The sequence below is a fragment of the Uloborus diversus genome, unplaced genomic scaffold, assembly GCF_026930045.1.
Source record: "Uloborus diversus isolate 005 unplaced genomic scaffold, Udiv.v.3.1 scaffold_14, whole genome shotgun sequence".
Lineage (NCBI taxonomy): Eukaryota > Metazoa > Arthropoda > Arachnida > Araneae > Uloboridae > Uloborus > Uloborus diversus.
The window spans coordinates 3,550,142-3,566,709 of NW_026558098.1; the positions used below are offsets into that span (position 1 = coordinate 3,550,142).

Here is a 16,568-nt window from a genome sequence, read left to right on the forward strand (position 1 = left end):
AAAATAATAACTTCAACTTTCAATTTAGAACTGCATAAATAATAATAATAATAAAAAAAAGATATTGTGGCAAAAAGGTGCTTTCATATTTTGGTTATTTATTAATGTAAATGAATGTATATATTTATGTATTTTATATCTGCGGCTTAATGATTTTATAAAATACAACCTTCTGATAAATTGTTTGATGATCAAAATAATACTTTCAACATCATCAATAAGCTGCTTGAGATTCATGTGGTGTAGAATTTCAAATACAAATACAAAAGTGACGACCAGCAACAGGCTCTGGGCCCAGCTAGACTGGTCCTAGTCCATTTACAATCCCCAGTGAAGATCAATGGCCCTCTTAAAACAATCTACTCCCTTGCTCATCACCACCCCTTCCAGTAAGCTGTTCCAAGGTGCCACTACCCTGCTAAAATAATAATTTCTCCTAATATCCAAGTTAGCCTGAGATTTAAATAGCTTAAAACAATGACCCCTTGTCCTGTTTTCAGTGCTAAACTTCAGCCCCTTAACATCTTTCGTTTTAATAAATTTAAACAGCTGAATCATGTCCCCTCGGTCTCTTCTTTGCTCAAGACTGTACATTTTTAGCCTTCTAAGCCTGGAATCATAATCTAAGTGGGAAAGTCCATTCATTAGCCTTGTAGCCCGCCTTTGAACCCTTTCCAATACATTAATGTCTTTCTTAAGATAAGGAGACCAAAACTGAACAGCATACTCCAAATGGGGCCTTACCAAACTTCTATATAAGGGCAGAAGAACTTCTTTAGATTTGTTTGAAATAGATCTATTGATAAACCCAAGCATCTTATTGGCCTTGTTACTAGCAATGCTGCACTGTTGGCTAAACTTTAAATCCTGACCTATTAAGACCCCCAGATCAGTAACTTTGTCTGCCTGACTAATGACTGAACCTTGCAAATAATAACTTGAACACTTACTTCCAAAAAATATTTTGCACAATTTTGTGATCAGATATGAATATTAAATGACAGTATCAGCAAGCCTGTCATTTCAAAATTTTCCTGGGTAGAGACGATTAAGTGTATACACTATACGCAGGGTATATTGTATCGATAAGCAAATGAAAGCCCAAAATCCATACCCACCTGTTTGGAAGTGCGTTGATGTCTCAAAGTTAATTGCCTTCTAATAGAATTCTAGCAAAGGACAACACATTTTTCTAGGGTCAACTGCTGTCCCAATGCAATTGTATTACTGCTAATTACATTATTTTTTCTTGAATGACATGATTGAAATACGTGAGATACACCGCCAGCTCAGTCAATTCCAGCCTAGGACTGCACTTTCGTGCTTATTAGCACTCATCAGCCCGTCATAGGAAAGTGACTGAGCTGGAGGTGGAAAACCTCTTAAGGAAGCCAAGAGGGCCAAACAAACTGGTAGCTAATATAGAATTAGCACAGACTACTCGCTACACAGACATTTCACTTGTCTGCACTCAAAACTGCAGTCCTTGGCTGGAAATGGCTGAGCTGGCGGTGTATTTCATGTATTTCTGCTTTAGCCCTGGCTAATGGGAGGTAATTTACTGAATATACCATGCCGATATTGCAAAGCACCGATATTGCAATTAGTTGTTCACAAATAAATATGTTTCACAATCAAAATCCTGCACTTCTGCAATGGTTTGGTTCAACTCATTCCACCTACAGCTCAGTCACTTTCCTATGCCAGGCTGACGAGTGCTAATAAGCACGAAACTGCAGTCCTCGGCTGGAAATGACTGAGCTGGTGGTGTATTTCATGTATTTCTGCTTTAGCCCTGGCTAATGGGCGGTAATTTACTTCAAAATACCATGCCTTGCCATCAATATTCGAGTTGAACCAAACCATTGTTTCGGTCACTCGTCTGGTCAGTGCTAATTCTGTATTAGCTACCAGTTTGTTTGGCACTCTTGGCTTCCTTAAGAGGCTTTCCATCTCCAGCTCAGTCACTTTGCTATGCCGGGCCGATGAGTGCTAATAAGCACGAAACTGCAGTCCTCGGCTGGAAATGACTGAGCTGGCGGTGTATTTCATGTATTTCTGCCTCAGCCTTGGCTATAGGGCGGTAACTTACTGAATGATTGAAATATTTTGTTTCTGTTTAGGATCAAGGTTTACCAACCAAGTTCTTTCTGGCAGACCGTTTGATGTACTACATTAAAAAACGGGTAAGTAATTTTGTGTTTTCGTTATAGCAGTGAAAATATGTCATTGAAACAATGAAAAGGGCTACTTTGATGTAATGAAGGTTTTTGAACTATGTATCGATTGAAAATTTCATCTTTGCTTTTAACTTGGCTTTTATTGACTTGTGCTCATTCTCGTAATTGTCTCTGGAAAAGATCATAATACACAATTGATAAATAAAAACCTATTTTTTTCTACTTTTTATGAAGATATTAATAATCTGTGGTACCACAAAAGGGTTTTGTTTGTTCAACATTCTGTTAATATTTTAAAGTAATACAGACCTCAAATTTGGCATTCCATGGGGCATTCGCATCTGTGTTTGGAATTGTATTTTTCTTTTCTGTTTTTTTTTTAATTTAAATTTCGGTTTATTACTAAACTTTGTTATTATAAGGCTTGTAAATAAAATTAGTTTATTTGCATTGAAGCCTTAATTCAGAAATGTTGAATTGAAATTCTCTATTCATTTTGAGTGCGAGTTTTCAAATGTCACAAGTGAAATATTGATCCAGACAAAATTTAATTAAAAAAGCTTAATCTTCAAGTATATTGAATGTTAATCTAACTTTTTTCTTTCTTTTTTCCTGATATGGAAATCAATTGTTTTTCCTCATATTTTTCAAACCAAAATCTATTACTTGTCACAATTGTAAAACCAGGGAAATTTTTGCTGCAAAGTTAGGGAATTATCAGGGTACTTTTTTTCCAGGATTTTGTTACCACTAGAGATGAAAACAGTTGTGAAAAAAAACGGAAAATTTCCGAAAAAACCGAAAAAAAAAACGTTTTTTTAGAAGGAATTAATTTCCACTCCGGAAAAATTGAAAAAAATGAATTTTTTCAACTTTTCTGGAAGTTTTAATTGAAATTTTGAGCAAAAAGTTATTAGAAATTTCTCACACTCAAATTCTGATGCAATTTCCTCCTCCCCCCCCCTCCCCCTTGTATGTGAAAATACTGTCTAACTGTAATGCAAGTTGTTGTATGATAATCTAATTTGCATATAGATCAAAAAACGTTTAATAATAATTTTTGAAAAAAAGCCTAAACCAATATCCTTAGTAAATTAGTATCCTTAGTATTTATTTTCCTTCTTCATAAAACAAACAAGCATAACTTTAATCACAAAATTTTGTTTCTGCTGACTGTGCGAACCAAATGTACTGAATGCGGGTGTGGCAAAAAAAAAAAAAAACTGGGCAAGCAGTTTTCTATCAAACTTTATTAAAAATAAATAAATTAACAAAACACAAAAAATAATAATATGAGAAGACCTTTAGGAATCAATAAATTTAATTGGCTTCAAACAGAAGCCATTTGCAGTAATACAGAGATACAAATACAAATACAAAAGTGACGACCAGCAACAGGCTCTGGGCCCAGCTAGACTGGTCCTAGTCCATTTACAATCCTCAGTGAAGATCAATGGCCCTCTTAAAACTATCGACTCCTTTGCTCATGACCACCTCTTCCGGTAAACTGTTCCAAGGTTCCACTACCCTGCTATAATAATAATTTTTCCTAATATCCATGTTAGCCTGAGATTTAAATAGCTTAAAACAATGACCCCTCGTCCTGTTTTCAGTGCTAAACTTCAGCCCCGTAACATCTTTCATTTTAATTAATTTAAAAAAACTGAATCATGTCCCCTCGGTCTCTTCTTTGCTCAAGACTGTACATTTTTAGCCTTCTGAGCCTGGAATCATAGTCTAAGTGGGAAAGTCCACTCATTAGCCTTGTAGCTCGCCTTTGAACCCTTTCCAATACATTAATGTCTTTCTTAAGATAAGGAGACCAAAACTGAACAGCATTCTCCAAATGGGGTCTTACCAAACTTCTATATAAGGGCAGAAGAACTTCTTTAGATTTGTTTGAAATAGATCTATTGATAAACCCTAGCACTTCATTGGCCTTGTTACTAGCAAAGCCAATAAGATGCTTGGGCCAATATGAAGCCTTCATTCAAGGGCCGCAAGTTCATTAATCAATCCTATTCCCTATAAAGCATTAGGTTTTTAGAATTCAAACTTATGTGTAGTGTAGGGTAGACCTTTGACTCTAAAATAGGCCATACAGTGTAATAAATGGAATTGAGGTTTAACGAGTAAAGCGTCCACTCAAAAGATGATATCATGTCAAAAACAATGCACCTTACTCCACTCTTGTCTTTTTGGCAATATGAATCGATGTGGAGTTTAAGGAAAATGTTCAGTCTACATTGCTGAAGTGCTTCTAGGCCCACAGAAGTACAATAACTTTTAAAATGTCCACTTTTTTATTCATTTTACGGCCCTCAACCACAAAAACTAGAAATGTTTTGTCTCTTGTGCTGATTCCATCACAGACCAAGCCGGACTTTGAACTTTGGTGATATTTAACATTTTCTAAGGTGCTTGGCGTGTCTACAGACCAAATCCTATTTTTCTGGGGGATATGAGCTGGTTGAGCGGTAAATCAGTGAAACGTATCTCTTCCAATGTGGACTTGTGGTCCGTCTCAAACGTTTCTGGCATCTTTGGAGTCATACGAATTCCTAAACTTTTTGGATCTCGTAAAACTTTTGTTTGAGCTGTTTTTTCCCTTAGTTGCACTTATCGGTGACAAATTCCCATCTTACGAACAACTTTTCTCATGGAAACCCAAGGATTTCATTGAACTCGCTTTTCGATGACCTAACGATTAACTGAAATGTTCACTGTTCGTTTTTGTACACTTTCCGGACATCGACTATCATTTCCAAGCCACTTGAAGCGGCATACCGCATCAAATACTGTTTTCTGAGGCACAACAAGCAAACGAACTGTCGTTCTACTTGGTTAAACAACTTTAAAATAGCAGGTTTTTTGCTTAAAATTGTAAGAAAACCGAAACACAAAACATGAAGTAGGAGATGCATTGTAAATTATTTTCTAACTAGCTGCGTCCACCGGCTCTGCACGGTGTACCTCGAAAATAAAAGATGTATCAAGCGACGCCTGTTCAAAATTCAGGCTTAGAAAAAAAAATAATAAAAACAGTGAAATTTTGTGGCAGATTGCGGAAAAAAAAACCCCAAAAAGGAAAACATTTTAAGTCTTCCGATTCCAGGAAAGTCTCAAAACAAAAGCCATAACTTTATTTCTTCATATTCGAGGGCAAAAAAGGCAACACATCTTTCTTCTCGATGATTTTCTTCACGCCACAAATTTTAATAAAAGAACTGTTGAGATGAAACATTGAATAATAATTTGAATGGAGGAAAGAGTTCGAAAAATAGGGATTTTATGTCGAATTTTAAGTATCCTTAATAATACATGAAATACACCGCCAGCTCAGTCATTTCCAGCCGAGGACTGCACTTTCGTGCTTATTAGCACTCATCAGCTCGGCATAGAAAAGTGACTGAGCTGGAGATGGAAAACCTCTTATGGAAGCCAAGAGTGCCAAACAAACTGGTAGCTAATATTAGCTACCAGTTACCATTAGCCCACCTATCATTTCCAAGCCACTTGAAAGGGCACGGCATACTGTTTCAAATACTGTTTGCCGAGGCACAACAAATCGTTCTATTTGGCTAAACAACTTAAAATAGCAGGTTCTTTGCTTAAAACTGTAAGAAAACCGAAAAACAATGCATAAACTAGGAAATATATTGTGATTTTCTAAAAAAGTGAGGGAGAAAAATAAATAAGGCACTCATTAAAATGAAATTACCTTTCTTCCATTCGATAATACAATTTTTGTTCGATATTTATTTATTTATTTATTTTTTACTGCACCCTGTATACTGCCATGCTAAGCAAAAAAAAGTGGAATCTGCAGTTTGGCTCTTCCACATATCTGTACCTCAGAGCCAGAGGAACGTATGTCACATTATGATAATTTTACAGTAGAGAGGAAAAACTTTTTTCTAACCCATGCTTTGGACGTGCGCTCTTTTGACTCTGGTAAAAAATTGAAAAGGGTTTTATTTTAAGGATTACGTTTACATGGCTCGATGTGGAATGGGCTTCTACATGCAATGCACTAATAAACAGAAAATTGCAATTTTTACGTCACTCTGGCTCTGAGGTACAGATATTTGATTCACATGTCTTTTTCTTTCTTTCTTTTTTTTTTTTTTTTTTCTAGAATTTTTTTAAAAAATAATTCTTGATCAAATGGCCCGAAAACATTTTATTTTTTAAGTAAAATACGAAACAGAGAACAACTTGCTTATAACTCAGTTTTGTTCAAAAGTGCTGGTATGACTACTTTTACTACTGTGCTTAGCACAGCCGTATGAATAAACTGAAACTTCAGTTTTTAAGTTTTGGTTCAGCTTAAGAAAAACCAGATTAGTTTTGATTTGGACTTTGACTGGATTGGAAAAAACCAAAACTCAATAGCTTTCATTTTCAGTTACATTGTATTATTTTTCTTTCAAAAAAAGAAAAAAGTCAATCATGTTTGAAAGTCGAAAATTTCAATTAATATTTCAAGTCTCAAAGGCAGTCTAAAATAGAAAATGTTATTGTTATGATTAAACACACATTACCCAATATCATTGGTTGAATGACGACTTGACTTATTTCTGGTGTTTGACCATGAAAGCTCTCAGTTATAAAACAAACAGTTATTTTTTTTGTTTCTAATTAATCTTATCTTTATGTGTATTTCTGACAAGCAGAAAAAGATGTGTGGATAGCGGTATTAAGAAACCCTAATTTTATTCATCAAGAAATAGAATTTTTCCTTTTTTTCCCCACCAATTCAAAATTTCTGGAAATTTTACATCTCTAGTTACTACCATGTCTGAATTCCACCTGTTTTTGTAATCAATCTTGTCGGATCTTCAAAGTTTTTTCCCTTTTCCTTCAGAACATCGACAAAGTGGATGAAATCAGGACTCGCTTGGAAGGGGAAGGGTTCGAGTTCTCGAACGCTCAGTGCGCTCAGCTGATCGGCGTGTACTCGGAAGCCAAGAACTTTGACGTCGTCCAAGATTTGATGCAGAAGATGTGAGTAAAAAAAAAAGACATTCTGATTTTGGCCACCCCTCTTGGATTCTCTCTGAGCTCTGATTCTTTTCTTCAAGTTGAATTGTTTTCATTGGAGTTCTATGCCACTTTTCTACTATATTCAGGGTTGATTGTGGTCCGGTATTTTACCGAATTTCCGGTATTTTTGGACGTATTTCCAGTATTTTCATGTCCGAAAATACCGGAATTATGTTCTTTTTTTCATTATGCTTTTATCTCCCTACCTCCGCAATTTATTTTAAATTATAAAATACTCATCAAATATACCTGCAAGAGCCTTAAGATGGACAAATGTCAAGATAATTTGTATAGCACCAGCTCAAAAGTAACTTTGTAATCCATTAAAAATTTAATTAAATGTGCACGCAATATTTTGACTCGGAACTATTTAAAACTATGGCAAAGGTGCACTTAAGTAATAGGGGCCAAAGATTACCCCCCCCCCCCCGTTCTCGCTTTGAAACTTTCAGGTATTTTTTGATGAACTCACAATCACACCTTTATATTGTAAGGTATGTCATGATTTTATGTGCTACTATGTGTCATGCTACACTTGCAACCATCCAATCTTACTACTATTATATATGCGAAAGTTTGTCTGTATGGATGGATGTTTGTTACTCTTTCACGCGAAAACTACTGAATGGATTTTGATGAAATTTTACAATAACATAGCTTATGCATCAGAATAACACATAGGGTAGTTTTCATCCCATTATGGGGGGCGAAAACCCCCCATAGGGGGCGATAAAACGCAATTTTGGTATAAATTCTCTAATATGGGGATGAAAAATACTTACACATATTAACATTATATGTCCATCGAAAGCTCTGATTTTTCTGCTGAAGATGGCACCTGTTCGAAATTTCTAAGTAGAATAAAAAACAAGTTATGCGCTTTTTAGTTCCATGTTCGAAGGCTTTCCTCGACTCAATACAGTATTTAGTGTATCATCTCAACTCCCTGTCGATAGCGACAATTGATGTATTATTGATGACTACTGTTCAAGGCTTTTCTCTAGTTAAATCATAAAGTAAGATTTTTGCACAAGATTGGCAAATAAAAACATGGATTTGTCTGATTATTTCCCTGATATCATTATATTTAAATATCGTATCTTATGAATATAGTAGATTAAGCAAACATTTTATAAACTTGTCAAGTCTCTGGGGAATGTATGGTACTGTGGTCCTTTGGCGATAAAAACAAACTGGGGACAAACCATTTTTTTGGTAACTATTTGACCTCTGTCTGTGTTGACCATTAACTTGAATTGCTTAAATAAAAAAAAAAAAACTACATCAACGTGAGTGATGCCGCGGGTAAAAGCTAGTTTATAATCTTTACTAATAATAAAGCTGAAAGTCTCTCTGTCCGGAGGATGTCTGGATGTCTGTAGGATGTCTGTGATGCTCATAGCGCCTAGACCGTTCGGCCCGATTTTCATGAAATTTGGCACAAAGTTAGTATGTAGCATGGGGGTGTGCACCTCGAAGCGATGTTTCGAAAATTCGATGTGGTTCTTTTTCTATTCCAATTTTAAGAAAAAAAAATATAAGATGGACGAGTCAGTTACGAAATTATCATAACATGGAACAGTAACAGGGTCACAAGCTAATTGGCGAGATATTAAATTATCATAACGTTGAACCGTAAGATGGGTACAAGCCAATTGGCGAGAAAATTCACCATACATTATTTGTAAATATGCAGGCGAACCAAAAGACCTTTTGATTTTTCTATTACGGGCAAAGCCGTGCGGGTATCACTAGTATTTAATGAAAGCATTTTTAGAGAAAAATAATTAAAAAAAACAACTACAGTAGAGTCTTGAATCTCTGAACTAATTGGGGATCATGCCACCTCTGATTACTGAAAACTTGGATTATCCGGAAAATTCTTCCAGATTTAGTTTTTACACTTTTTCGATACCTAAGGAGTAGCCCATTTTATTTCCTTGTACAAAGAAAAGCAGTATTGTAGTCGTGAACAATTATCACTGAAATTTCAACATAAATTTCGTTTTTAACTACCTCTAAACGATTTTGGACTTTTTCCCACGAAGTCTGTATGTACGTATTTACCCGAGCAAATTTCAAGGCAACCAAACATATTTTGACCGACTCATTGCCCGAATTTATTTCAATGAGTTTTTTCATAACGTTGTATCAGTGTGCTTCCGAGCATATGTATTTCGTATACAACAAACAAGGTTGTGCCCATATGCAATTTGTGCCCATGCAATGCCATTGCGCCCATGGGCCTCACCCCTTTATAATGATTACAAATTAAAGAAAACAAAATTTGATTAATTAATACATAACTTATTTGATATCTTACTGTATTATAAAAATATAGTGATGGTAAAATAACAGCCAATGAAATCACTGAAAGGTTGTTACATAGGAATCTCAAGGTGAATTTCATAATCAACATTTAAAACTTCATGCAAAGGCTGGAATGGATCAACTGCTACCATTTGCTATAGGTTAAAATTGAACTGGAGTAGAACTTTTATTGTTGCATAATAATTTTGTACTTCATCAGTAAAATCATTTGAAGTTCAATTAGGTTCCCATATTTTGATGCTACTCTTAAACTATTTTATTCCTATTTTAAAATATATAAATATTGATACATGATTGCTTTTTACTTCCTTTTACAAAAAAGGAAGTATTGTATTCGCGAAAAAAATTTCACTCAAAAATCAGCCTTAATTTCAGTTTTTCTCACCCCCGAATGAATGTTGAGTTTATTTTTCAGCCCGACCACACGTGGATATATGCCTAGGAATGTACAGACACCCGAAATATCCATTTTGACATTCCTCGAGTTAATTACAACGACTTTTCTCGTGACGACTGCATGTACGTACGTATGTGTGTGTGTATGTCGCATAACTCAAGAATGGTATGTCCTAGAAAGTTGAAATTTGGTTCTTAGACTCCTAGTGGGGTCTAGTTGTGCATCTCCCCTTTTGGTTGTATTCAGGTGACTCTAAAGGGGTCTTTTGCCCCTTTTTAGGGGGAAATCATTGTTAAATTCGATGTAAACTCAAGTGGTACAGTAGAAGACCGTTATAACGCCGACCTATATAACGCAATTCTCTATAAACCGCACTACTTTTCAGAAGTAAACAATAGGTTTTGAAGTTTAAAAAATCCCTCTGTTTTGCTTTGCAAAAATAAAAATTGTTAGAAAAATTAAATTTTGAAAGTTTTTCATCTTTCCATCTTATTTCAAAGCATTTAAATTGAAAATGAGTACTCATAGTAAACAGAAAATACCAGATGGCTCTTAAAAATGCAGCTGTTATGCAAACCATGAAGCTAGCAGAACTACAGGATTTTGATTGTGAAACATATTTATTTGTGAATAACTAATTGTAATACTCATTTGCAGATAAAACTCATTCTGAAGTGCTGATATATAGATATATTCCGAATATTAGTTTCAAAATGTGTGAAATGCTCTATATAATGCAAAATCCTGTATAACGCAAAAGCTCTGGTCCCAAGGTGTGCGTTATAACGGTCTTCTACTGTATTATAATTTGGTTGACACTTGGCGATATATCGCCAGTATTTTGTTGCCAACTTGGCGACAAATTTGGCGATTTTTTTTTAAAATCAGGTTTCAATTCGGCCACTGTTGGTGATATTTAGAGAGTAAACTATTGAATCAAATTAAAAATATCAATAATGAGAAAATGGCATTAAATTGGAGAAAAAGGAAGTCATGTGATGCACACATCAGCTCGTTTTTTTGTTTTAAATCATTCCTTGGATGTACAGTAGAGAACCAATTATCCAGGAAGTTCGGGACCATCGCTATCCCGGATATCTGAATTTCCCGGTTTTCTGGATCGGTAAAAAGTGCCATTGGCCGATCGTTTATAAAGCTTAAATTACTATAATAAATAATAACACATATTCGAATAAGAAGAAAAGAGTTCAGAAATGCTTATAAATATCGAAATATTAAAAACTACTTGTGAGGGAAAAATTTAAGCACCAAAAGGCATGAGACCCTTCACAATAAGTTTGAAAAAGAAAAAAAAACTTTTTGATATTTTAAAATATTTAAAAAAAGAAAATGAACGGAAGGGCAGGAAACAAGTTTTTGAAGGTAAATGTGCGATTTTCTAGTGTATAAAAGAATTTGTTTTCATGAATGCATTGCATTTTTAAAATTTTTTGTAAAGATTTTGTGTTTGCGATCACGATAGTTAATGATAACTATTGCTTTTGCATTAAGTTAATATCAATAGAAATTTGATTTATGAGTTCTTGCAGCCTTATTACAGTCTTGCGTTTAACGATTTCTCGATTCCACGATCAACTATCTGTAAAATTCGCCAATCTGGTTTTCGGAGTTTCCTGCACTTTCTCGACGTCACTTACGCTCAAAACGGCTTTAATTAAAGGCCATTCAATAAAATATCGCACTTTGGAACAAAGCACAAAAACTTCAGACTTACGAGTGTACGATAAATAAATACCTTTGTGCTGAATAGTAAAGTCAGACCAAACAACGTAAGTAGAAGCACAAATTTGTAAATTACAGCAGACACGTGTTTCGGCGTTACAGGGAACGCCTTTTTCAATGCAAAAAATAATGAGCTTATGGATGAAAAGACATCCGACAAAAGCCAAGAGCAGATAAGCATGCAGCTTAAAAGATAAACTGACAATTTCTTTTCTTTTTGTTTAAGCTTCGGCTTAATCTTTGTCCAATTGAATTCTTTCTTTCTGGGTTCCTACCTAAGAGAAAGCTCTTGGCCTTTGCTTGCATTCCTATTGGTTCCTGATCGGTTTATAACTTTGTCATTGGTGTTTGGCTAATCCGCTGTTTTTATCTTTTAAGCCGCATGCTTATCTGCTCTTGACTTTTGTCGGATGTCTTTTCATCCATTTGCTCATTATTTTTTGCATTGAAAAAAGCGTTCCCTATAACGCCGAAACACGTGTCTGCTGTAATTTACAAATTTGTGCTTCTTCTAACGTTGTTTGGTCTGACTTTATTACGAGTGTACTTCTTAATTCAAGAAAATATTTCGGAAATTTTGCCCGGCGTAAGGATAACAACCCTTTGAAGTTCGTTTTTGTAAACATTTTCCCGAGTTATACGTGAGTAATATGGTATTTATTAAGAAACCGTTCATATTCTTTTAGGTATTTCAAAAAAATGCTTAGTTTTTCAAAAATTACCAAAAATGCGTATTTTTTAAAAATAACGTTAAAATCGGCAAAAAGTTGCCGGTTTTCTGGTTTCCCGGTTTTTTGGTTCCCGGATAAAAGGTTCTGCTTTGTAGTTAGTTTTTTAATTTGTTTATTGTCAATAATGTGGTCTGGTTGAGTAATGCGTGACTGACAGTAATGTATTTTTCCCACAGGAAAAAAATCAATCCAGGTTTCAGACTGGATATCGTGAAAGCTATCGAGTATGCTTCATTGCTGGTGAAATATGAAAAATATGACGGTAAGTGATGGTTCGGTGAAAGCGATCCTTTTTGCACGCTGTTTTATTGCTGGAAAAAATCCTTTTCCAAAACACATAATTGCAGAAAACAAAACCTTTTCATTTGTGAGCATGAAAATTATTTTTAATGCCTTTTTCAAACATCTCATTTCATTAAAAAAAAAAAAAAACATAATGTAAATCTTCTTCCAAATGTAGGATATATTGCTATTGCATATCAATTAATATTTTTTGTGAAATTCTATCAACTTTCTTATGTATTCGAATAAAAACTATTATCGTGAAAAATATAAATAACAATTTATTAGTTGTATAGTATACAGTTCATATTTAAGTTATAAAAATTTTCAAATAATGAAATTAGATATTTTTATATGAAATGTTTTTAATGAGAACAAGAAATGCGCAACATTGTTGTATTAAAGTTTTCTGCGACAATTGTAAAAGAAGTACAAATGTGCAAAATATTTCAGATACGCGTTTTGGAGTTTTCATTGTAAAAAGGAACTTTTACAAAATGCAAAACAATATGTTAACTTATGGAGAGCATCCATTTAAATGCCAAGTTTCGCCGTCTTATGAGTGCTTGTACTCATTTTAAAAAGTGCTTTTCATTACAGGGGGTCAGCTGACCTTTTGACCCTCCCCTGAATCCGCCCTTGGTCCCTGAAAATGCATTAAAAACTTCCTGATTTATCTCTGAACTTCTTAAATTTCCATTTGTTGCAAGTAATTAGGTGAGCTGTAGTGACATATTCAGTAAAGAGCTTGTGGCTGGAGAGTCGCTGGTTCAATGCGTGTGGGCTGAAGATCCTCCATGTTCGCTAATGGGTGACTCGGGCACATTAAATATGTTGCGGTCTGAAAGATATCCAAGTTCCCATTTCAAATCGATGTCTCTGGGAGTAATGGATCGGGGGTGGCTTAACTGCTGTTCTGGATTTAAAAAAAGAAAAACGGCTTTCTATTACTGGTAGAGTTCCCAGTAGGATGTAAAGTAATGCATGTAATTAGGTCAATTATGAAGAAAATAACTATATCTCTTGTAAAATATGTTTTTTACCTAAAAACTGTATTTTTTAAAACATAAAAAAAGAAATATTCCTAAAAACTATCAAATTGCCTTGCTGAAATCTCAAAAAATTCAGTAAGTTTTTACAAAATTCACAAAATAAAAGACTCTTAAAAAAATAATACTTAGGATAACCCCAGTAAGTGACTGTCTTCCAGTTTATAGCGCTCAATCTCACAATGTTGTGTTTTGCGTATCTCTGTTGGGGAGAATTTCTAATCTAATATCTCCCCAATGTTTCCTTGGATACTAGCAGAGTGAGTTCTGAAATAAGACTAACAAACTATTTCTAACTTGCATGACATTTATTTAAACAATAACGTAAATAGTTAAAACACGCTGTAAATGATAAAAATAAATACTAAGAACATAATCTCTCCACATGCTACTTTTGCACGAGATGACTAAAACAGCTATGCAAACTGCATGACTATCGACTAAAAACTTCGACGAAGAGACCCATTAGGAAATAAGCTAACTCCAGCTCATCATTTCCAAGAAAGGGCGAGCAGCACGAACAAGCAAGTTCGAATACCGATCTAGCGACTGCCTACAGCGACGAGAGATGTTCAAAGAGAAAGAACTTAAGCCGCGAGCAGTTTAAATATCCCCCCGGGTCATTAGCATATCCGAGTCACGTGAACGAACACTCGTCGCTGCTATCGTTAAGCACACGTGCCATCAGATTCCTTCTAGAAGCTTCCGTGTGACATCATCCACAACGGAGTTCCCGCCAAAGGTGGACGAAAGCGAAACCAAACATTCGGTCGATTCGACCAATGTGAATGAGTGCTGATAAGAATCTTTTACCCCAGTCATGCAGAATGATTGCTAATACATTATAAGTAATGAAAAACATATTCTTTTACTATTGGTGTTGTGAGGTGATGAGATAGGATTATTTATTGTTGTTATTAACAGACTGTAACGGATTCGGTGCGACTTCCACTTTCTTGAAATGAAGACACAGTTCTTGATAAAGCACAGGAAATTTATTTACACTATGTACGGGAAAGATCGTCAACAACTGCTAAATTATTCATCAGCAATTAAGCAACTATCACACAACACCGTAAACTCAATGTTTACACACGTATTTACTTCCAAATACGAAAACAACACAGCGAAATGCTTCGCTATAAACAGAGCTAATACACTCTCAGTTCGAAATCCTCAATCGAAACTCCACTGTTTATCCAACGCTAACGGCTTTTATAAACATCGAAGAATTTTCCACAACATTCTTTCTGCTTCGAGAAATGCGTAGACCGTTATCAAATTTTATCAATGAAAAGAAAAGGAAATAGGGGGTCATATACTTTAGCGGAATGAAAAGGGGTTGTATATTCATTACGGGAAACTATTTACAGGTTACGTTACTACAATAATTACTATTTACAGGATTTGTAACAAGACATTTATGCCTAACAATCTCGCACTTAGGTATGTGGTTAAAGGGAGCAGAAATAGTTGTTTGCTGTGACATTTTATTTAATTTATGGTGGATATTTTAACTTATAATTTCACACCAGGGTGACCAACCTTTCTTAGAAGAGTGGCGCCATCTGGGGAAAATGGAACGTTCATGCCTCTGTCAAATTTTCTTACATACTGATCTAATCATTACGAGACTTTCTTATTAATGCTTGGATTGTACGTAGAATTGTAACTACTATGATTTGGCGTCTTCAGAGCACTTCAAATTTATCCATATATATTGAGATTAACAGACCAAAAGCAAAATCAGAATAAATTATTACCTTTTTGTTATTGTGGGTACGTATAAAAATTGTATGTTTCCAGATATGCAGTAAACAAGAGTAAAAGTAGAAATTAAAAATGTTGGGAATAGTTAAATTCATATAAGGTTTCTCAACTATTCATTTATGAATATGGTCGAATTTCGACCACTTGGCGAACACTAGTATAAGTAAATGGCCATCAGGTTAGCATGATTTACTGTCTTGGTTTAATCTATAATTTATATTGAAATCCCAAGTAAAATAAGGTTAAGGTTAAAAGTCTCCATAAAATTTCAAAATAAAATGGTACTTTTCTCAATGGGGTGGTTTCCTTCAGTCAAAAGTACTACTTTTAGTCATTGAAATGGATAGAATGAGCAAAAAAACCCAACAGTTTTTTTTATTTAATTTTTTTTAATGTCCGATTTTGAAAACAAGGCGTGGTCTTTATGACGTCACAAATTATGCATTTTGCCGTATCTTTCTACTACGTTTCCACATTATGATAACCAGGAAGCAAATTACAATTGCGCTCTACGCTTGCTACCAACCATATCGTTGCCAAAACACGTGAGTAAAGATGCGAATTAAATATTTTGGACCGTGAATGGCAACACTGAATGGCATTTCATCATTTGTGATGTCATCGACAGAAGCGTTAAACCATAAAAGCGCATCAATTTACGTAATTTTTTAAAAATATTAAACTTAAACAAATTATTAGAAAAATATGTTTTTAAGCATGCTTTTTCAGAAAAAATACTTTTAAAATTTTGGAAACGACCCCATTGTCTATCTGCAGCATAAAATAAATATCTGGGGCAGAAAATTTAAAACTCTTTGTTGTGAAAAACTCTTCGAATGTGTACTGAAAACACTTTTTTTGGTTAAGAGATAGACAAAATATAAAATCAAAATAATTGAGCCTTTTTGATCATCTATTAAAAAGAAAATCATTGTGAAAAATTAGAATTTTCAACCATCATGGTCCTATGGTGTACGACAAAAGGTTATTAAATAGAATTTTAAGAATATTTTGAATTTTTTAATGAATTTCCTGTGCC

General features: G+C 34.6%; 1 protein-coding gene across 1 annotated transcript in view; it reads left to right on the forward strand.

The window, feature by feature from the left end:
• The window catches only part of LOC129232838 (leucine-rich PPR motif-containing protein, mitochondrial-like), a 101,190-nt gene extending 88,492 nt beyond the window's left edge, over positions 1-12,698 (forward strand). The window contains exons 19-21 of the mRNA XM_054866938.1: positions 2,124-2,186; positions 7,048-7,187; positions 12,605-12,698. Of these exons, the coding sequence (XP_054722913.1) occupies positions 2,124-2,186; positions 7,048-7,187; positions 12,605-12,698 (297 nt within the window). The remainder of the gene's footprint in view (positions 1-2,123; positions 2,187-7,047; positions 7,188-12,604) is intronic.
• Positions 12,699-16,568: the final 3,870 nt, after the last annotated feature.